The sequence below is a fragment of the Equus caballus genome, chromosome 23 (genome assembly GCF_041296265.1).
Source record: "Equus caballus isolate H_3958 breed thoroughbred chromosome 23, TB-T2T, whole genome shotgun sequence".
NCBI classification, from domain to species: domain Eukaryota; kingdom Metazoa; phylum Chordata; class Mammalia; order Perissodactyla; family Equidae; genus Equus; species Equus caballus.
In genome coordinates, this window is record NC_091706.1 from 35,540,810 (window position 1) to 35,564,571 (window position 23,762).

Below are 23,762 nucleotides of genomic sequence, written 5' to 3' on the forward strand. Positions count from 1 at the left end.
GAGCTTTTTCCTACAGTAAACAATAGTTAACCATTAATAGCTTAACTTAGGAACAGTGCAGTTTCTCTGCTTTAAGAAATGTTGTTCCCATCCTCCAATCTGAAATAAATTTTGAGAAAAGATGGAGGTGGTTTGGGACTGGGGGAGAAGGGAATGGGAGACGTGGTTATGTTGGGGTGCATTAGCTATTTGTACAAAGTGGCATATTTTACTTAAATCTGGCTAAGTAGGAAGTATAAGCATCACTAAATGAATGTCTGTTGGTATCTTGATCTTCAAATTAGCTAGCTAGGCAGGGTTAGTTAGGCTGAGGAAGGGTAAACAGATGGCGAAGTCCAAAGTCTCTGAAGGAAGATGAGTAAAAGTTTGGGGAAGACTGCAGAGAGAGCTGGAATTCATCTGCTCACAATAGACCAGCGGTTCTCAGACTTGAGCCTGCATCAGAATCACCTGGAGGGCTTGCTAAAACATGGATTACTGGGTCCCACACCAGAGTTTAGGATTCAATAGGTCTGGGATGAGGCCCAAGAATTTGCATTTCTAACACATTGCAGGGGACATTGATGCTGCTGGTCCAGGGACCACACTTTGAAACCATTGCAACATGGGGCAAACTCGAAGGTACAAGCAGCTTTACGGTCTTTAACTTACTCCAGTTGTCCGCTACAGGTTGAGACTGTGTTCACGGACAAACAAGAGCCCTCTATCAGTCACCTCAGCAAATTCCACAATTTAATGAAGGAAACTCACAAAAAAAGGAGAGAGTTGCAATCACCCCATTTCATTTTATAGTAAAAGACATTTGTACTTCACAGCTGTGATCACCTTTGGGTGGCAGAGGCCAGAAGGCTCTTGGGGTCTTACTGAAGCCACCTCACTAAGACACAGACTTAGTACCGGTAATTCACTGCCCTGGTCAGCACATCTGAAAAGAAATAGCCCCATCGATACAGCCTTGGATGAAAGTACAGCATGTGGCCGCTAAATGGCCAAGGAGCTGGCCATGCCCAGGACAAATAACTTAGATGAATCACAATCAGAGTGGAGAAACGAGGTGCTTTTTATCAGTAGCACCCAACAATGTCTGTTGAATCCAGGTGGATCAGGCAGTGGATGCAAGGACTCAAAGTATGCTGAGAACACAGTTTTATTCAGAAATTCCAGGAGACTTAGACATAAAATAATAATGATGAAAGGAGCCCTCAAGAGACACTTAAGGTGTTCAGGCCCATTCCTGTGTCTCAGCAGAAGAATTTAAATTATTCAGAAAGCTGACAACATAGTAGGTTAAAAATATGTGTGCGTACGTGATTTCTGTCATAAAATTCTGGCAAGCACGGCACAAACAATTTGGAAAAAGAAAAAAGAATAGATAAAACCTGTTATCCTGCCTCTCTAACATAACTGCGAATAGTACTTCCTTTCAGTCGTTTTCCTACCACATATTTTTAAATAGTGTACTTAGATTTAAACACTTTTTTTAAGGCTTGTGTAATCATAGTAACTAAGAACATGGTCTTTGGAGTCAGATGGCCTCGGGTTCAAATCTCGACTCCAGACATTTCCAGCCCTGAGTTTTGCATTTGTCAGATGGGGAAGATAAACTCAGTTTGTAGTGCTGCTGTGTGGATTCAATGAAACGGTACACATCAAGCACTCAGCTCAGGGCTGGGCGTGGTGTAAACACTCAATAAATAGTGGCATGATTTTCTGTTCTCACTCAAAAGCTGTGTTGACCTTCGATAATCCTAATAATTGAGAAGTTTTTCTCAACATCAAGAAGTATACCTATTTTTATTTCATGAGTTTGGCAAAATTTCATTCCATAAATTCTTCTGTGGTTCAGGCGCCACTTTCAAGAAGATCTTCTTTGACAAGCTTGTTAAGAGCACTTGTTACCTGGGTTTGTCTCAGAGATTAGACTCTTCAAAGATGAGTCAAAGCCAAAACATACGGATGACCTTTTGGGCTTAGAGCAAGAGGCTGCCTCAGTTGCTGTTTAGCTAGGTGTTGTGGCTTTGCTCCAAGACCACAGATTCTGACCGCACCATTGCAGGCACCACACACGGCCATCTGGATGATGGTTGCTAGGGAGATGGGTGAGAAACTGGGTGGAGAGGTGCAGATCTCTCACCCCTACTGGAAAAACAAACCGAGCTCAGGCCTGGCCAGATTTACATATGCAACCTGGACCTCTCATTTCTGCTCCATTTCTGTTTTTCCAACTGCTAACTTGACCTCCGCTGGAGTCCTATTTGGGACTGCAAATTCAGTATGTCTAAACCAAATCTTCAGCCTAACAGAAGGTGACAATACTGTCCTGAGTTTTAAAGTTGCCCTATAAATGAAAGGATTAACTTTATCAAATAGCAGCTTCCTGCCCACAAAGGGAAGAAATGAGCTCCTCAATGAAGACCTTGGTTTCGCTTATCAGATAAACAGATTCTTGACACTATGGAACAGTTATAGATAACAATAAGCAGAATAGCCACTCAGTTCATTAACTCCTTAAATTTGATGACACCATTTTGTACATTCTCTTATATTGCTGGTTAGAATGTTAATTGGTAAAATACTATGAAGGACAAATGCACAAACCCTTTGACCCATCAATTCCACTTATAGAACTTTATCCCACAGATATATTTATAAATGCATGAACTAACATATGTGAAATTTGCTGAACATTATTTTTCTTTGCAAAAAATTGGAAACAACAATGTTGTTTGGAATGTAAATTGCTACAGCCACTATGGAAAACAGCATGGAAGTTCCGCAACGAATTAAAAATAGAAATACCATATGATCTAGCAATTCTACTTCTGAGTATTTGTCCAAAGAAAATGAAAACACTTATTTGAAAAGATATATGCACCCTGATGTTCGCTGCAGCATTATTTACAATAGCCAAGACATGGAAGCAACCTAAACCTAAACCTCGTCCATCAAGGGAGAAAGAAAATGTGGTATATATATGCAGTGGAATATTATTTAGCTATAAAAAAAGAATGAAATCTTGCTATTTGTGACAACATAGATGAACATTGAGGGCAATATGCCAACTAAAATAAGTCAATCTGAGAAAGACAAATGCCATATGATCTCACTTATATGTGGAATCTAAAACAAAACAAAATAAAACACTGAGCTCATAGATACAGGGAACAGATTGGTGGTTTCCAGAAGTGAGGGGTAGAGGGGATGGTGAAATGGGGGAAGAGGATCAAAAGGTACAAATTTCTAGTTATAAAATAAATAAGTCATGGGGATGTCATGTACAACATGGTGACTATAGTTAATAATACTGTGTTGCATATTTGAAAGTTGCTAAGAGAGTAGATCTTAAAAGTTCTTATCACAAGAAAAAAAATTGTAACTATGTATGGTGATAGATGTTTAACTAGACTTATTGTGGTGATCATTTCACAGTATATTCAAATATCAAATCATTATGTTGTACACCTGAAACTAATGTAATGTTATATGTCAATTATTCCTCAATAAAAAAATGGAAATAACGAAAATGTGTAAAAGAGACTAGTTAAGAAATTATTGCCCATCTATATAGTAGAATACATATGCAGCTGTGGAAAAGAATGAGGGCATTCTTATGTACTGATCTATTAGGTGAAAAAAGCAAATGTATATCACCAGTGAATGGATAAACAGATTGTGATTTCTACATACGTCAGATCAAGTTTGTTTATCATGTTCAAATCCTATATATCTTTAATTTTTTTTATTTACATGTTCTATCTCTTAGTGAAAAAGGTACATTAAAATCTATCACTATAGTGGATTTGATATTTCTCTTCTGCAGTTCTTGCTTTATATATTTTAAACCTTTATTGCTTGGTACATACATATGTAGATTTTGCTCTGTCTTTCTGGTGGATTGACGTTTGATCATTTAGGAAATGTCCTCTTTATTTTTAGTCATGCTCTTGCCTTAAAGTCCTTTTTGCCTGGTGTTATTATAGCTGCACCAGCTTTCTTTTGGCTATTTTTGCATAACTTTTTTTCACCACTTGGTAAACGATTTATCTAGGCACTTACCCAAGAGAAATTAAAGACTACGTCCATATAAAGACTGCTCATGAATGTTCATAGCAGCTTTATTTGTAATAGCCAAAAACTGGAAATAACTCAGACGTCTATCACCAGGTGAATGGATAAACAAATTGTGATAGATCTATGCAATGGACTACTCCTCTATAATAAAAGGGATGAACTATTGATACACACTACAATCTAGATGCATCTCAAAATAATTATGCTGAGTGAAAGCATCCAAAAAGGAGATATATTGTACGATTCCATTTATATAAAATTCTGCAGAGCAGAGGAAACCATCAACAAAACAAAAAGACAACCTAACAATTGGGAGAAGCTATTTGCAAATCATATATGTGATAAGGAGTTAATATCCAAAATATGTAAAGAACTCATACAACTCAACAACAAAAAAACAACAGCCAACAATCCGATTAAAAAATGGGCAGGGGCCAGCCCCATGGCTAAGTGGTTAAGTTCGCACACTACAGTTCGGCAGCCCAGGATTTCACTGGTTCAGATCCTGGGTACAGACATAGCACTGCTCATCAGGCCATGCTGAGGTGGCGTCCCACATCCCACAACTAGAAGGACCCACAACTAAAATATACAACTATGTAGTGGGGGGATTTGGGGAGAAAAAGCCAAAAAAAAAAAAAAAGATTGGCAACAGTTGTCAGCTCAGGTGCCAATCTTTAAAAAAAGAAAAAAAACTGGGCAAAGGATCTGAACATTTTTCCAAAGAAGATTTAAAGGTGACCAACAGGCACATGAAAAGATGTTCAACTAAATATTAGGAAAATACAAATAAAAACTACAATGAGATATCACTTCACATCCGTCAGAATGGCTATAATTAACAAGACTAGAAATAACAAGTGTTGGAGAGGATATCGAGAAAAGGGAACCTTCATACACTGCTGGTGGGAATGTAAATTGGTGCGGCCACAATGGAAAACAGTATGGAGAGTCCTCAAAAAATTAAGAATAGAACTACCATATGATCCAGCTGTTCCACTTCGGGGTATTTATCCAAAGGACATGAAAACACAAATGCAAAAATATATTTGCACCACTATGTTCGTTGCAGCATTGTTCACATAGCCAAGACTTGGAAACAACCTAAGTACCCATCAATGGATGAATGGATAAAGAAGATGTGGTATATATATATATATATACACACAATGGAATACTACTCAGCCATAAAAAATATGCAATCTTACCATTTGCTACATGAATGGACCTGGAGGATATTATGCTAAGCGAAGTAAGTCAGACAGAGAAAATCAAATACCATATGATTCCACTCATAAGTGGCAGATATAAGCAATAACAATAACAACAAACTCATAGATACAGAGATTAGATTGGTGGTTACCAGAGGGGAAAGGGAAGAGGCAGGAGGGCAAAAGGGGTAGTAGGGAACATGTGTATGGTGACGAACGGTAATTAGTCTTTGGGTGGTGAACATAATGTAGTCTACACAGAAATCAAAATATAATGATGTACTCCTGAAATTTATGGAATGTTATAAACCAATTGTTACCAAAAAGAAATTCTAGAAAATGCAAACTATGGATTAGTTTGCATCAAAAAGCAAATTAGCGGCTACCTGGATCGGGGGAGAGGAAAGGTTGAGAAGGGGCATGAGGAAACTTTGCGGTTGCAGTGATAGTTTTATGAATGTGCACATGTGTCAATCTTATAAATTGTGCACTTTAAATATGTGCAGTATATTGCATGTCAACCATACCCCAATGAATCTGTTAAAAAATAAAATATGTCTCTTGTAAGTAGCATATAGGTTTTTAATGTAATCTGATGATCTTTGTCTTTTGGAGAATTTAATCTGACTATATTTAATGTAATCACTGATGTATTTGAGTTTGTGTAATTCTACTGTTTCTTTTCTATTTTTCAACTTGTCTCTTGTTTCCATAGAAATTACAATACATACTTGACTTAGAATTCTAATATTAATTAGTACTTTTACCATTTCCCAACCAATGCAAGAACTTTAGAACATATGAACTCTATTTACCCCTCCCGCCTTTTGTGTTATCATTGACATATATTTTAATTCTACATACATTTTAAACTCCACATTATTATCATAATTATAATTATTTTGTATAGTCACCATCATTTAGATTTACTCACATATTTACCTTTTCATTGCTTTCAGCACTTCTGTGCTTCCATCTGAGATTACTTTCCTTCTGCCTGAAAAACTCTCTTTACTATTTCTTTTAGTATGGTTCCGCTGGTAATAAATTTTCTCAATTTTTGTTTATCTGAAGAAGTCTTTATTCAACCTTTTATTTATGAAGAATATTTTCACTGGGTAGAAAATTCTAGATTTGTAGTTTTCAGCACTTTAAAAATGTCATGGCATTGGTTTCGGGATTTTACTTTTTTGCTTGAGAAGTCAATTATTAGTCTTATTATTACACTTTGAAGTAATGTGTCTTTGAAAGTAATGTGTCTTTTCTCCCGATGTTTTCAAGAACATTTAAAAATTTCTCTGATTTTCAGCAGTTTTACTGGGATGTGTCTCAGTTTGATTTTCTCTGTATTAGTTCCAATAGGGGTTTGTAGAACTTTATGAATCTGCATCTTTGCTATTTTTTCAACAACATTTCTTTAAAGATGACTTCTACTCTTGTTTTTCTCTCTCCTCCTCTGTTGGGACTTCGGTTTACATATGTTAGATCTGTTTCTTTATGTCTTAACTCACTTTTCTGGAGAAATCCTTTCTTCTTTAAATAGTTACAAACAAAAAGCACTCGATATTTCCAGGTGTTCTTTTAGGTGATTCTGCTGCCTCATCAGTAGGTGGTGGTTGTGTCAGGAGAGAAGCTAACTTACATGATGACATATAAGGGCTGGGGACATGCCCTAGAGAGACGCAGAAGACAGTGAGTAATCCTTCTCTAGGCTTCCTGTGGGAACCCTCAAACACGTAAGCCATCTAATAAATATTCTTCCGTATTCAGAGGAATTTTCCAAGTGAAAGGGATTTGGGACTCCCCTGTGAGGAAGAAACATAAGTTCCACATCTTGTTAATAAGGGGCAAACTTCTCTTTATAGTCATGTTTCCACCTGTTGAATCATCTTGACTGAAGTTATACAGTTATGGCATGTCTGTTTATGAGAAGAGATGGAAAATATGAGAAACTCTAAAACCTGAAATGTCTATCATAAAGCCTCAGGCTGACGAACTTCTGAGGAATTCATTCTAGACTTCGTTGCTCAAAACATGTATATGTAAGGATGGAGTTCTACATATATTTGTAGTTATATATATTATATACGTTATATAATTTGTGTATATGTGTGTGTATATATACATATATATGTACACATACAAAATTTGCTATAGAAATTCATTTTGTAGCCTATTAAACTTAAAAGTGTACTTTAAGAGAAGTATCTGAGTATGCATCTCAGAAAAAGCCTTAGATCATTTTTATGTGGTCTGCTCCAGGAACTACTACTCCCTCTCGAGCCAGCCCTGTGTTCTTAGACCTTATCTGTACTGTGCACTGGATCCAACCTTGTGTTATTTACATCATTCAGAGCTGGTTGTTCTATATACAACACATTTTAAAACCTTTGTTATTGTTTTTATACTACACTGCCCTAATCTTATAATTCAGAAAGTTTGGAGGGTAGCATTCTTTCACTGCTCACTTGGTGTAAATCACTTCTACTCCTGAACAATGGCTATTTTGCAAGGTTTAATTATACCGTGTGCTTGTGGCTACATCCACATACATGCCACCCACAATTGTCTATAATTATTATTTATTGCTAGCTGTGTACTTTACCCTTTGTGTTTGTTGAGTGTTTCACAGTCAGGTCTTAGTTACTAAGAGTAAATTGTATGTTTTCTTTTCTTTATTTCGCCCCTTTCACTATTGTTTAAAACATGTCACCATTCAGGAAAACCCTAAAACTCTTTAAATATGTATAGGCAAGGTTTTTTCTTGAATCACTTGTAAAATGCTTCCAACCATTTTGGCTGCTGGCCATACCAGCATGCAGTGAAAGAATTTTCTTGTAGGGATAAAGCCAGAGAGAAGCCTTCCAGGGCTGTTTGGTCCTAGCACAGCTGCTGGTGTAGATCACAGGCCTGATTGTTCCACTTAGAGATTCTTGAACATCTTTGCCAGTTAGAGCTGGAAAGGTGCCCAGGAGATCATATAGCCCAGCCCCTTCATTTTACGTGTAATGAAACTAAGACTCAGCCTGGTTAACTAATGTACTTGAACTCAAACAGCTGGCAAATGGCAAGGCTCAGGTCTAAGTCACTGAATTTTTCGCTCTTCTTTTTTTTCGCTCTTCGAGCTACATCTGTTGCAAAGGAACAGGGCAGCCTGAAGGTTAAAACACTTGAAGTGAAAGTATGGAATTCTAATGTCTAGATGTCTTGAAATGGTAAAAGAAAAAAAAAAAGAAAGCTTGAGATGCATTGTCCTCTTTTCCATCAGCCCCGCTCCTACTGATTTTTTTTTCCAAAATATGGTTCAAAAGTCCCCTTATCCCAGAAGCCTCCTAAGCGTTCCTAGGCTGAATTAGTAACTCCCTTCCCTTTGCTCACAAAGCACTGTGCCCGTTCCTGTATTATAATACTTACCATATGTATTGTAATTTTTTATCCAGTTATCCTTCTGTCCTCCTTCCTCCCACACACTGGGCTCAGCTTCCAGGAGCAGCAACAGTATCTTCTTGGACTTCAATCCCTAGCACTTGGCAGAGAGCCTGGCACTTTGTCTGCCCTCGATGTTTTATGAATGAATGAATGAACCAACCACTCTCTCAAAGTCATTCACTATCAGTGAATCTTAAGCTTTATTGGGCATAAAAATCACCTGGAGTTGCTGGCAAAAAATGCAGTGTTCCAGGGCACACCACAAAAGATGCTGATTCTGGACTAAGGTAGGGTCTAGGAATCTGCATTTTTATTAAGCAGCTGATAATTTGATACAAATGGTCCATAGACCACATGTGGCAAGCTCTGCTCTTTCATTAGTTCCAAGGGTACTTAGTCCCAACTGTATATACCACAATTATCTGTCCATCTGAATAAAAACATAGAGCTTGGCTACCCACACCCTTCTACCATTCTGACTCCTGAGTATGGCTATTGACATTTTAAACAGACCCCAAGTCTCCCTCCCAGGAAAATTTGTAGAAATAAAGGAGGTAATATTTATAAAGCATTTTGAATGATCAGAAGAAGGGTATCTTAGTTCATCAAGGAAATATCATGATATAAATCTACATCATGAAAGTTCTCTTAGACATGTTGAGTTTGGTCTGAGACTCAAATGCAGAGGAAATAAAACCCACATACAGTGTCTGCATGGACCCAAGCCTGTATGAGCTCCTGCCCTGGCTGCATTCTCTTATTTGTGTGAGCAGGCTTCCCCCTTCATAGGGCCAGTGTAGAGAAGAGGGTTGATTTAGACACGGGGATGCTAGATGTTCTTTTGTGAGTGAAGTTCCCTATCAGTAAACTTGATAGCTGATGTTTACATATTTTTTTTAAATTCCAAGTAGTGCATCTGTGCCTGCATGCTACTTTATATGTACACATCTTTTTTCTGAAATGAACTTAAGCAACTTTACAGGAGAAAGAGCTTTATGGGCTAGTTATTAAACTACATTTATTTAACTATGAAAAGGATTTTTGATCCTTGTGGTATATTTGCATACGTATTGTTAGGTATTTGTGTTCAATTCCTCATATTACTTTTTACCTGCCACTTATTTTGTATGCATGTTTCCATGGTCAACCTAATTCGCAATTCAAATAAAATCGTATTTCACCTATTTTATGCTATTGTTTATCAGTGTTCTCCTTAGTGTTGGATGCTTTGGTTATTTTCAATTATTGCCTATTATATAGAGTTCTTCTGCTCATTTTGCTCAAATTATATTTTTGTTTGTATGAATTCCATGGGGTATATTTTTCAAAGTGAGATGATTAGATAAAAGAGTGGTGACAGCTTTATAGTTCGTGTTGCTTATTACAGTATTACTTTCCAGAGACCCTGAACCAATATACAACCCCACAGCGGGGTAGGGCATGCTGGTTTTCCCGCAGCTTGGCTAAGATGTAATTTTATCATTCCAGCCTCTTTTTGCTAGTTTGATATGTGTATAGCGCCTCTTCAGAGATATTTTATTTTGAAGTTCTTTAAGTGATACAAAGCAATTTTTTTCCATGTGGGATGATTCATTATTTTCCCTTTAAGGAGAAACAATTCATCTCCACATTTGACAGTTTTGAAGGGACAGGCTTAATTTCCTTTTGTAGAATTGATCCTGTAGGGATAGGAAATAGGATCCGCGTTAGGGACTGGGGCGGGCTCGACGTGTCGGGGAAGATCAGTTGCATAGCTCTGAACGAGGAAACAAACGGAGAACTGCAGCAGAAACGCCAACTGACCCTGTTTAAGAAGGACTGGAGAGCAGAGATGTTCTGATTTCATGGTGAAAATAGTCTTGGGGCTTTGGCGTAGGACGACAGATTGCTGCAAAAGGAAAGCAAGAACCTATCCTTCCTGCCATTCTTTGATTCTCTTACAATGCCACTTCCTCTCCTGAACATTTCCAGATATCCTCATTTCAGGTAGAGCCCTCTGGTCTAGGACAGGAAGGTTTTTAAATGGCCATGAAACTAAAAAATGTTATTTGAGAGGAGCTGGAGGCAGAAGTCTCAGGAGCAGTCAGTCACGGCTGTGAAAAAAGTCAGCTCCATCACAGAAAAGGGCCTTGTGCTTGGTTGTCTCAGCCCTATGTGACTAAGGTCATCTTCTTAAGTAAGCAAATAAGTGGTCACCGTGCTGGTTTGGTTTCCTGTGATGCCAAACCCAAGATACTGTGTTGCTTATGCAAGACGGGGCTTTTGTTTTGGACAGTGGTCTAATTTATTGATTTTTAAAAAATTGGTGACTAGCTTGTAATGAAAATCATCCTATTGAGCACTTGGAATCAATTCTGAAGGGTTTCCTCCATTCCCTGCTGTTATGCTAAATTTGGTAATTTTTGACTTAATTCTTGTGTCAGTAGAATAGTTACACACACACATCTGTATCTATATCTATGACCATCAGTTTTATTTAGAAATAATTCACATACCACATTCACTCATTTAACATGTACAATTCAATAATTCTTAATCTAGTCACCGAGTTGTGAATCCATCGCCACGATCAATTTTAGAACACTTTTATCACTGCAGAAAGAAACCCCATTCCCATTAGCAGTTGCTCTCCATTTGCCTCCAATGCCCCCAGCCCTAGGCAACCACTAATCTACTTTCTGTCTCTATATAGATTTGCCTGTCCTGGACATTTTGTATAAGGAATCATACAATATGTGGTCTTTTGGTTTAGCTTCTTTCACTTAGCATAATGTTTTCAAGGTTCATCCATATCGTGGTATATATCGGTCCTTCTTTCCTTTTTTATTACTGAATAATATTTCATTGTGTGACATACCACATTTTGTTTAGCCATTCATCAGTTGATACACATTTGGGTTGTCTCCACTTTTTGGCTATTATGAATAAAGCTGCTATGAACATTCATGTGTAAATTTTTGTGTGGAAGTATGTTTTCATTTCTCTTGGATGTCTACCTAGGAGTGGAATTGCTGGAATATATGGGAACTCTATGTTTAACTTTTTGAGGAACTGCCAGACTGTTTTCCAGAGTAGCTGCATAATTTTACACTCCTTCCAATAAAGTATGATGCCCCAATTTCTCTATGTCCTCACCACACTTGTCATTGCCTATCTTTTGTGTTGTAGCCATCCTGGTGGTTGTGAAGTGGTATCTCATGCAGTTTTGATTTGCATTTCCCTGATGGATAATAGCTTACTCCTTATCCTAGTATTTTCTTACACTTAAAAAAAAATTAAATAAGGAAAATGTCTCAGGAAATTAAGGAGTACAATTAGTATGGGCTGCTTTAACTTCCTCTGGGATCTCATGCATCACTGCATCATAATATAAGGGGCCACCACTGGCATGCTTGTGCTCCAGTCATTTTCTTCCATTCTTGTATCCATTCATCATTCAGAATTCTGGGAAGGAGAGAGAATTGTCCTGTGTTGGGTTATGTGCCCTCCCCTTTGACCCGTAGTTATGCCTAGTCAGCGTACAACGTGAATGTGTGAATCCTGAAAGGAAATTGAAGTGCTCTTGGGTTGGGAGAATGGATGCCACAGTTGGGACCAGAATAGGTTTCCTGCCTCTCACCACATTGCCAAGTTTGGGAGCCGAGCAGACAATGTCAGAAACCTCATCATGGGCCGGCCCGGTGGCACAGCAGTTAAGTGTGCACGGTCTGCTTCTCGGTGGCCCAGAGTTCGTCGCTTCAGATCCTGGGTGTGGATATGGCACCCCTTGGCAAAAGCTATGCTGTGGTAGGCGTCCCACATATAAAGTAGAGGAAGTTGGGCATGGATGTTAGCTCAGGGCCAGTCTTCCTCAGCAAAAAGAGGGGGATTGGCAGTAGTTAGCTCCAGGCTAATCTTCCTCAAAAAAATAAAATAAAATAAAAAAAGAAATCTCATCACACAGGGTAGTTAGTAACTATGCCCTAGCACACAGTATAGTGGAGGAAATATAATGATTTACTTATAATATTTAAATTTTATATTTTAAAATTATAATTTTTAAAATTTATATAGCCCTTTGTTGGGTACACAGCATGTTTCAAATATATGATCTCATTTGATCTTCAATAATCTGTTAGTTTCTAGCTATACTCTATAGTGGCCTCATTGTGGTTTAAATATTCTTGGGCACTAGCCTAAGAATCCAACCACCAACAACTGATTTAATGAAAATATGTGGTCTGAGTTCCAAACAAATGACTAACAAATGAGAGCCCAAAAGTCAATCTGCTTCTAAGCCAGGGAGTCCCTGGTCAGCAGCTCATGCCAGCAGGTGTGAGTACACAATGGAGAACGACTTTCATGTGCCCGGTTCCTGGCTACCAGGGATGTTGACTGTGGGCCCAGCAGTATCAATATGGGTGACTCAAAGGATCACTCCGCTAGGAGCAGTTTGGAAAAAACACAGTCCTTGGAACTCCAGGTAGCATCTAAGGTGCCTGCGAGGAGGTAGAAGTGTTCATATAACATCCTCTAGCATTTTCTGTTACAGCAGGCAGCCAACCAGAAGGGTCCAATTGCTTAAAATGAGAATGGCTGCATCAAAATGGCAGTTCAGGGTTTAAAGGACTCTAGTCAGAGACCAGATGTCCTCATGCAGAGCAATGCCTCTGAATGGCCTGGAAAGAAGGAGTCAAGTGCCCTGGATCTTTTCCTTGGATCTCAAACTCTTCCTTTTCCTAATGTTGGGCAAGAACCAGGATTGTAGGCATCCCAGCATCCATGAACTTCTCAAGAGTATATATGATCAGACGAAAGCTTCAGTGTCCACTCACAGGCCACTGAGAACATTTTAGTCAGTTCTGCCAATCGCCAGCCAAGGCATAAGTTTTATAACATGGTGTCAAAGATGGTATCTGTAATTGTGATGATTTCTTAAAATAACCACTTCATTTAGATTTTTCTATTTTAACCTCAGGTATTCTTCAGCGGAAATAAGGAAACAGTTTACTCTGCCGCCAAATCTTGGCCAGTACCATCGACAGAGCATAAGTACCTCTGGCTTCCCCTCTCTTCAACTAGTAAGTATGAGTTGCGGGTTTGCTTAGAGAATGGTCAAGTGCAGAAGTACCCAGGGTATGCTTTTGCCTCCTAATTCTCCTTACATCTTCCCACTGCCACCTTACCCCTCCAGCCACCAGTTCTTAGCTCTGTGACTGCTTTTTGACATTAGCCAATTTCCCTCTCTCCCTCCCTCAACTAGGGCTCAGAGTGCAAAGTGGACCTCCACGGGTGGTGGTTCTGAAGTCTCTGGACTTAGTGAACTTCCAGGCTACTTGATTTCACCCAAATTATGGTTCATATTTGGGGGAGGGGGGAAGGATTAGCCTGGAACCTTACTACCATTTGTAACATGCTTTTATTGGAAAACTGTATTCCAAAATCTGAAAAGCCAAGTTACAAACCTTAATTTTTTTAAATCGTTTTCTTGGAAGCGTAATTTACATGCAATAAAATTCACTCATTTTTAGTGTACGGTTTGATGAATTTGGCCATTTATAGTCATTTAACCTCTACTCCATCAAGACATAGAGCAATCTCTTTGCTCTAAAAAGCCCTATCACACCACTTTGCAGTCATCTCCTCTCCCAACCTGAGCCCCTAGCCCTGGGCAACCACTTTTGTCATCATAATTTTGCCTTATCTGGAACTTCATGTAATTGGAATCAGACAGTACAAACCTTCATTTTTAAAACACACTCTCTTTTTTAAGTTGAAGATTGTGTACATTTTTATATTAACAGCAGTTGTCGAGCGTGCATCTATGTATTATATGATTTGAGGATTAAATGCCAGAATATGTCAAGTGGGATAAATCTGACTTAAATGAGATGGTTTGTAAAACCAGAAGTGGGTATTTACTTCCTTTGTGAGAGAGCTTACGGCCTCCACTCTACTCACTTCCTCACGCTAGCACAGCGATACTTTCTTGCTTGTTCTAGTGGTTATCTGGAGGAGTTAGGTTATTTTTTGTTTCTCACTTATTACTTCAAAACCACTTCTGCTCTTAGAAATTCTGTAACCTTCCACTCGGTTTCCTGTAGCCGCCATTTTGACTCCTGTAACAATTTACACGCCGTGTAACTGTGTATCTTTTAAAGGTATGTTTATTGGAGTAATTTGTGATTATTTCAGTAGGATAATTTGGGTGTTGTGTCAGTGATGAAACAATAGTCCTAAAAAATGTATAGAACCTTTTACTGCAAGACGCAACTTGCGATGACATTCATCAAAAAATATTTATGACTTCGGTGGCTTGCTAGACTGCACTTTTTATGTATACTTTCTTGTCTGTGTCAAAATTGCAGATTATAATAAAGCACATCAAGTGCATGATGTCCATGCTTTCAGAGATATTAGATAAGCTTTAAACCATGAGGATTAGGTGTGCTTTTTGGTTTAATTTGGTGCTAATATACATTTCATTGAAAACAAAAAAAAATTATTTTTACATTTCTGACTCAAATTGTATTCCAAAATCTGCACAATTCAGTTAAAAAGTTACTGGATACACTTTTATATCTTGAACAAGAAGGGGAGGCGTGGTTGGCTTCTTTCTAAGTTAAGATTGTGGCTTTCTGCAGTAGCTGTCTGGAGAAATAGTGTGGACATCGTTATTCAGAGGCTTTAAGGAAGTTTAGCCAGCAAGCTTTAACCCCTTCTCTGCACGCCAGCTTTGACCTTAATGCCGCAGGCTTAAATTTCTGCAGGAGAAATCTTTTTTTTTTTTAAGTTACAAAAAAAAAAAATTGTTTAATATTTTCAGGTGTTCTTTTGGTAGTTATGCTGCCTCGTCAGTAGGTTTTGACAAAAGTGAGTTTTGGTGAATTATTTCCTTAGCTAGGTAGTTAAGTTAACATGTGGCTTAACTTCCAATTTTCTAACAGAAGATATCAAAGTAACAAAAATATTTAACTACATAAAAATCACGTGTTCCTATCGGTCATAATTTATTCCTGGTTCTATCTGCAAATGAATACCCTTTAAAATATATTGCTCCTGGTTGTTCCAGTTTAGTTTTCTGAATATCTTTTCCCAGATCTCTTTTCCAGCTTCAGCACAGTCTATTGCCCCTGTTCCTTCTCTTTAATTGATGGAAGAGCAGGAGGCGTGAGGGAGCCAAGAGGCCTGAATTCATTTCTCCTTTTTTTTAACGGATGGTCTGCTTAGGAAATCACCCTAGTGTTTACCTGCTTGTCATGTTGTAACCTCAGAATGAAGTGGCCGTTCTTTCCCTTGTGTCGTCTTCCCGGTTGAAGGTTCCTCCAACAGAAATCATCAATTTACATGGTGATTTCCCTCTACCTTACGAAAAATTATTTCATTTCGTAGAAAGATAATGGGAGAGGAGTAGTTTATCATCCAAAGACTCTCAACCTGAAGCAGCTTTATAAAACTTTTTTTCATTGAGAAGCCATACACTGTTCATTGTATTATTTTGGACAATTAAAAAATAAGATTAAGAGCATTTTGACCTTTGTTTCTCTTACCTTTGTTTATATAACCACCGTTTCAACAACTCCACATGCTGATACAAATGGTTGTTTAATTTTTAAAAATATTTAATTGATGCCAAGTTATTTAAAACCCAATCCATTGTAAGTTTGTCGTTGTTTTGTGAGAGGTAAGAACTTGAAGTCAGATGGATCTCTGGTGAAGCATGACTGCCACTTATTAGGCGTATAATTTGAGGCAAGTTACTTAACCTTTATGAAGGCTTTAGTTTCTTCATTTGCAATATTGGCATAATAATGCTACCCCATTAGGGTTAGTAAATAATGATGTAGTAGTTGCTGCGTAAATAGTGGCTAATGTTGCTGTCTATGTATTTGGCACTATGGAGACACTGTGGGAGGTTAAAAGGAGATGGGAGGTATTGAGTCTGGTAGGTGTTCAGAAGAGAGAAAGATCCATTTTATAATAGTAGGTAAAGGCTTCGTAGAGTAGGCTTAGAAGACCTGAGAATGTTCTTGGCCCTAGCTACCCATCAGATCGCCCAGGACCTTTAGAAACATACCTGTTGCCAGGTCCACCGTAGAACAATTAAATCAAAATCCTAGAGATGGGGCCCAGGCATTAGTATGTGAAAGTTCCCTGGGCTTTTATCATATGGTCCAGGTTGAGGATCCTTTAAAGAGCCTACATAGGTAGAAGTATTCCAAATAGTAGGAAGAAAATACAGAAAGGTAAAATTTCTTTTGTTGTTCTGGTTGCTTTGAATTTCAGAAAGTGTGGTAAGCAAGGACCACTCGCTAACTCTATGGACGGAGCCTTATGTAAATATAGTGGCTTCTGTCATAAATCTGATAAATCAAATGAGAGGAAGGGTGTGTTTGATTTTGTTTTGTTTTGTTTTGTTGGGTGTTTGTTTTTTAACTCTAATTGTAAATGTTAGTGTGGTGATTGTGTATACATGCATTTTCAAAACAGAGAAAATATCCATAAATTTTGCATTTTTGAAGAGGATTCACCATTTACGGTTGGTTTTTTAGACATGATGACAGAATGTCTTCGTCCTATTTGACATTCCTGTCAGAGTCCTTTGTGACCAGTGCCAGAGAGAGTGGCCTTGTATGTAGAATCGCCCATTGGCCTTGGCATTTTCCACTGCCACAGCCAGTGCACAGATTGGCCAGACAATGTCAACAATGCATGGTTGCAATGCCAGAAAATGCCCTCCCCTGATGCCAACCACATACCTAGGTAAACAAGTCTACATTTGATGTCGTCATTGAAATGAAACTGTAAAACACTAAAACTATTTTCTGAGTATTCAAAGTAGAAAGGGGAGTGAAACATACAAGAGAAGAAAGTGTTGGGAATCTATGCCTTGAGGTAGAAAGGAGGATTTGAAACACTGTGCACATGGTTAATAACCTTAATCTACATTTTTATAGAGGGAAAAATCCTATTTTTAAAGATGAGAATGGAAAAGTTTGAAGTGAAATGGAATGAACCAGCTGGACCATAACAGCTCTGGCTGAAGAGAAGGATGTAAAAAGCCACATCCTGGATATGTACCAAACGCCATGGTTACATGACATGTTTGTATGTAACATTTACGTAAAAAAAAAAAAGAAGAAGAAGAAGTAGTCTCATACCTTAGAAAGCCTTCATTTTTGCTGTGTTTAAGCTTCTGTGAAGTAAAGTAACCTTTTTCTTTTACCACTAAGGATAATCTAAATGGCAGATCACTTGATATATGTGGTCCTCTTATTTTTCTGATGCTATTGTTCTTTTGTGTTTCCATCTTTCAAAGAGTTGGGCTATTCGTAGGTTTCACTGATTTCACTGGAGGAGACATGATGGAAAATGAAGATCTCAACATAGCTTTCATGCAAATTCACAGTGGAAGATAAAATAAAGTGTGGCACCCTGCATGCAGAGCAGGAGTTTTGTTACTGTCATTGTAAAGCGGGGGAATCAAATACATCTTGGTAAAAAGAGATTGATGGCCATGATGGCATGTCAGCATTTTCCACTCAGTGGCATCAGTGGAAGATTGCCATTGGTGGAAGCAGGGAAGTGTTGTTTAATCTAAGCCATGAAGTACTTTGAAATCACTGAAGCCAGAAGGATCTTACTTTCTTCAGCTCTGCTATATTTAAATAATGGAGAGCTGAGAGGATTGTCTTAACCATTCATTTGTTCAAGAAATATGTATTGGGTCTCATTCTATACCAGGAACTGCTCTAGGAGATGGGGATATAGCAGTGAGTATAACAAAGGGTCTAGCCTCATGGAACTTACATTCTGGATTGCAAGACATCGACAAATAGGTGAATGTAGACTATATCAAGGGGTAGTAAGTGCTTTGAAGAATGAAACTGGGGAAGGGAATAGAGAGTGACACAGAAGAGGGCCTATGGGGTCATCTATGGAGGCTTCTATCTGGAAAGGAGACACTTGGGCAGAATTCTGAATGAACTTGACAGGTATGTGAAGGAAGAGTATTCCAGTCAGAAGGAACAGCCATTGCAAAGTCTTCAAGGCAAGAATGTGTTGCACGCTCCAGAAACAGCGAGGAAGTGGAGTGTGAGCTGAGCAGAGTGGGTAATAGGAGATGAGACCGTGAGAAAGCAGGGCTTGGTCGTAGACCTCAGAGATCACGGAAGAACTTTGGCTCTTAGTCTGATTAAGATGGAAAGCCACTGGAAGCACAGGCCCAGCATGCTGTGACTTGTTGTAAAGATTGCTTACAGGGTCCTTTTTATAAGGCTCACTGATGCTGCTATGTGGAGAATAGACTGGAGTAGGGAGGGCAGTTAGGAAGTTGTCATAATAACTCAGGAAAGTAGGGTGGTGCTTTGGTATAGGGTGGTGGCAGTAGAGGAGGTGAGAAATGGTTGGATTCTGGATATATTTCAGAAGTAAAGTGGATAGGATTTTCTGATGGGTAATATGTAGGGTATAAGAGAAAGAGAGAAATCAACATTGCCTCCAAAGTGTTTGCCCTGGGCAGCCAGTGGGATGGAATTGCCACTTGCCGAAACGTGGAGACTTGGAAGATACGAGAAGAGCAGACTGGCAGGAAAATTGAGTTTGTCTTGAATTTATGTTTGAGTGGCCTATCAGATCACCAAGTGGTGATGTTGAGGTATAATTGGAAAAATCAACCTGCATTTCAGGGCAAAAGTTCAGGGCTGCACATATGAATTTGTAATAAAAAAAAAAAAAGAGAGAGAGAGAGAGAAGGTATTCAGAGCCTAGGCATGGATGAGATCATCTAGGAGTAAATTCAGATTGAGAAGAGAAGATCTTTTAGGACTAAACCCTGGGACACTGCATAGAAGGAGGAGAGCCTAGAAAAAGTGATGTTCCTAAGATGGAGTGACCAACTGTTCCAATCTGCCCTAGACTGAGGGGTTTCCTGGTATGTGGACTTTTAGAGACAGAGACACACGGGGACAGCTGGTCAGCTTCCAAGTGAAGAAAGTGCTTCAAGGAAGAGGAAGTGATTAACTGTGTCCAAAATGCTATACATAAAGCAAGACTGAGCAACAGCCATTGAATTTGGCAATGTGGAGGTCTTGGGTGATTTTGACAAGACTTCTATTGTGAACAGCCACGTAGATTTGAGAACCACCCCCCCTCCATAGGGGTAACAGTGTACAAGGGTACAAGACCAGTGCAGGTCCTTTGTAATTACCTGTGTGATTTGGGTCAAGTCATTTAACCTTTCTGTTTTTCAATATCCTTATTTGCCAAATGTTGTCCAGATTTGTTGTTTTAATCTGCCACCAGCATGCTACCTGCACACTACACTGTGCTAGAGCCACAGAGATTAATTTTAAACAGATATGGTTCTGATACTGTAGGAATTTTCTATTTCAGAACAAATCTAATCCTACTCTATGTCAGAACTAGCCTTTGATGTGCATTAGGAGTCAAGGAAAAGCTCAAACTCCATTAATTAAAAAATGAATATTTGACTGTGAATAAGCTTTTAGGGTATGTATAATTTTGTTGTGTATTTCTCATCTTCTATTGACCATGCCTCTGAAAAAAATAGGTAGAAAGAAAGACAGCACAAATCTTCACTAGAGAAGGGTTGAAAAATTGGTTGAGGGCTGCAACTGTGTCTCCTCAGCCTAGTGCTGGACTGATGTAGGACCCCAGTGAGTATTTGTTGGATGAATGAAAGTAGGTGTATTCGTGTGGGTTCAACCAGAGCAGCAGAGCCAGTAAGGAATACTTATGCATGCATATTAAGGAATCGATTACAGGGAATTGGCTGACCCCCTGGTGGTGGCTGGCTAAGCAAGCCTGAAGTCCACAGGGCAATCAGGAAGGCACGATCACAAGCAAGCTGGAACCCCAGGGGCATGAGCTGGAGCTTAGAGTCTCTGAACTTGGAGAAAGCCTCCACTTCTTCAATAAGGCATCCAACTGATGAAGTCAGGCCACCCAGGATAATTTCTGTTTTGATTAACTTAAAGTCAACTGATTAGGGACTTTAATTACATTGATAATATCCCTTCACAGCAACACCTAAATTAGTGTTTGATTGTATCAATAGAAGGTGTGTGTGTACTATAAAATAACTGCAGCCTCCCTTCCATCCTCCAACTCTGGCAAGAGAAAACTCTTGTAGCCCACCTTGTCTGGAAGCATGCTAGGAAGGGAATTCAGGAGTGTGGTTCAGCCCAGCTAAATTGACACACCACAAAACCATCACCATAGATAAAGCCTGGTTTAGGATAATTTGCAGTCTTAACTTTTGGGGTTTTTTAAAAGGAGTTTTTAAATTTTTTGATTATTTGGGGTTTTTCTTACATTATTTTTAACAAATGATAAACGCAATGTGATGATACATGGTATAAAGTGAACTTCTTAAAATTACTTTGGATCATACCATTTAAAGTAGTCTTCAGTCTCCACTGACTAGGAGACCACATGTAGCTCAGCAGCAGAGAAAATAAAGTAGTTAATTTTTATGTTTGGCTTCTAAGTGCCCAGGGGCCCAAGTCCTGCATTAGGGACTGACTTTACAACATGCCCCCACCCCATTCCCAAACTTCATTCCCCCACGAAATGCAGTGCCACTGTCACTCTCTTCAGTGTTTGTTTTCTCCCTTTGCTTGTCGCTCAGTGGGCACAGTGTGTGTTTGTGTGTGTTGATTCCCTCGTAATAAAACCTGCTCTTGAGATTAAGACTTCAGATAGTTTAGAGAACAGAAATCTTTTTTGGTTCCTGGTTGTTATTTGAATTTGCAAAAGGAACAACTTGCTTGGAGGCCAGGTTAACAGTAGTTGGAGTCTCCACCCACTTGCCAACGGCAAAGCAAGACTAGTTTACATCATATTTGGAATGAACAGTTTCCTCCCTTCTTGGTCTCAGTATAGAAAGTGTAGAAGAGACTAATTATTACAAGCCAGCTTGTGTGTAGCGCTAGAACCATACCCGCTATTATTACAGTTTGCGTTTGTAATCCATTCAGTCCTGAAATAGATTCAGACCTCAAGCATTTACGACTTTGTGATCAATTGTGTATATTGCACCAGGCATATTGCTGCACAATTAGTACACAGTGATGATACTGTGTTCTTTATCATAGCTCCACCTCCAAAGGTAGCATTGAATGTGGCAAATTCACCATCTCATGGTTGACTAGAGATCCATGGAAAGATGCATGGGAGTAGCTACGTGTACTCTTCTGTCTCCTTAGGGCCCAACTCAGTGACTTGCATTCAGCAGATGCTCAGCAAATGATTGCTGAATGAGGGAGTTGGCCATCCTTTTCTCCCTTGGTTCTTGGACAGGCTGGCCTGTAGGTAACAGGTGCTGCTATCAGCCAGGATTTTCATCATTTGTGGCTTTGAATTTCAGGGACATGACAAGTGTAATACTTTGGCTGCATCTGAGTCTTTTTCTCTCTGATGATTTCACACAAATGCCGTTTCTCTGTGGAAGCTTCTGCTTCCTAGTTAGTAGTACTAATGTGCTTCACATTGCTTCCAATGGTGCTTCAGTATAATCTTTAAGTGTATATTTCCAGTGCCTCTGCTTGAGGAATTGATATTCTTCATGATAAATTTACATTTATTATTCCATTAATTAATTATTACTATTATTACTTTGAGCAGCCAATCTCATGAGCTCAGAGTGGAACTTGTGGGTAGTGGTAACTGTAGTTTTTGACTCCCTTCCAAACACACTTGCTATTGCCTTGGGTTTTAATTATTTCTGGAAATACAGATTCCCTGAAAAGCCCACAAGAGAAAAGAAAATAATAGTGGTTAAGAACGTGAGCCAGCCTAGGTTTGAATTCCAGATGGGCTACTTCCAAGCTGCGTAACCATGGGCAAATTATGAAATCTCTAGCTATCAATGTCCTCATCTGTAAAATGGGGATAATGAGTGTATACCTTGCAGAGTTCCAGTGAAGAATAAGTGGGATAATGTGTATAATGACCTAGCCAATTTCTTGATACATGGTAAATGCTCAATAATTATTAGTTCAATGGGTATAAACTTTACATAATAAGCTTGGGCATGCAAAAAATGCAGTTTTCTTCATTTCAGATTGAAGTCATTTGAGTCCCTGACTCTGAACTCGGTGCTGGCTGGGGATAGGGAGTGGGAGAATCCACTTTCTCCTTTGCGGTTGGTCTTATGTAGGTGTCTGCAGTAGACTTATCTGTTCTGTGCATAGACGATGCCTATCATCCCCTCTGGTAGAGGTCCACAGTGTCCTTTGCAAACTCTGTCCCCACCTGGCTCCTGCAGAGGCTGATCTCAGCTCCCTGGTCTTATTGCTTCATTTTGAAAGGCACCCCGTAAGGACTATGGTCCTCTCCTTAGCTGACCTCCAGGTCCCCAGTCAGAACCAAGGGAAACTTCCTTGCCTATGTCACATCACGTGGGAGGTGTGGGGACCTAGAGGAGTGTCTTTGCTCTCTCCTGCTGAAGGGTGTCCTGTTGCCTTCTCTTTTGCCCCTTTTGGCCCTGCTGGTGCAGGCACTATGTAAATCCGCCACTTTCAATAATCTCAGACCAGAAGGATGGCGTGTATTTGCTCAATTCTTGGCTTTGTCCTCTCTCTCCAACATGTCACTCATATCTCTTCTACCACAAGAGACAACAGGGGTAGGGAGGAGATGGGGCAAGCCACATCTCCATTCTCTAATCTTGTTTCCTTTTGCCTCTTCAACAACACTTTGTTCCTCCTCTCCAACCTTACATCTAGTCTGGTGTCCAGTTTCAGGGTGATGAAAAGCTGCTTTTTTAGCACTTCCTGTGGATCTGTCCTTGTTTCATACCAAGGCAGTGCAAGTCAAGAATCTGGGGTGTTTGTTCTGTTGGTCCATTGGGGGTCAGAGGTAGAGAACAATACCTGTTTGGGCCGATGACCCCAAAGAGTCTGTCATAAATGAACACCATGGAGCTGCTGCTGTGGTTATGATGATGATGATGATACAGCTCAGCTTGATCTAGGTGATTCTTTTACTCTCTTAAGGCAGTGGCTCCTAAGTCTTTATATTTCACAGGCAATTCACAATATTTGTTGA

At 39.2% G+C, this 23,762-nt stretch overlaps 1 protein-coding gene across 3 annotated transcripts in view; it reads left to right on the forward strand.

Moving 5' to 3' along the window:
* Nucleotides 1-23,762, forward strand: part of DOCK8 (dedicator of cytokinesis 8) — a 207,170-nt gene that overhangs the window by 30,809 nt on the left and 152,599 nt on the right. For 2 of the 3 annotated variants that reach the window (NM_001309171.2, XM_070248073.1), the window contains exon 2: nucleotides 13,669-13,771. In NM_001309171.2, the coding sequence (NP_001296100.1) occupies nucleotides 13,669-13,771 (103 nt within the window). Of the gene's footprint in view, nucleotides 1-13,668; nucleotides 13,772-14,670; nucleotides 14,852-23,762 lie in introns of those variants that run through there. The other variant, XM_001490222.7, reaches the window with a different exon arrangement.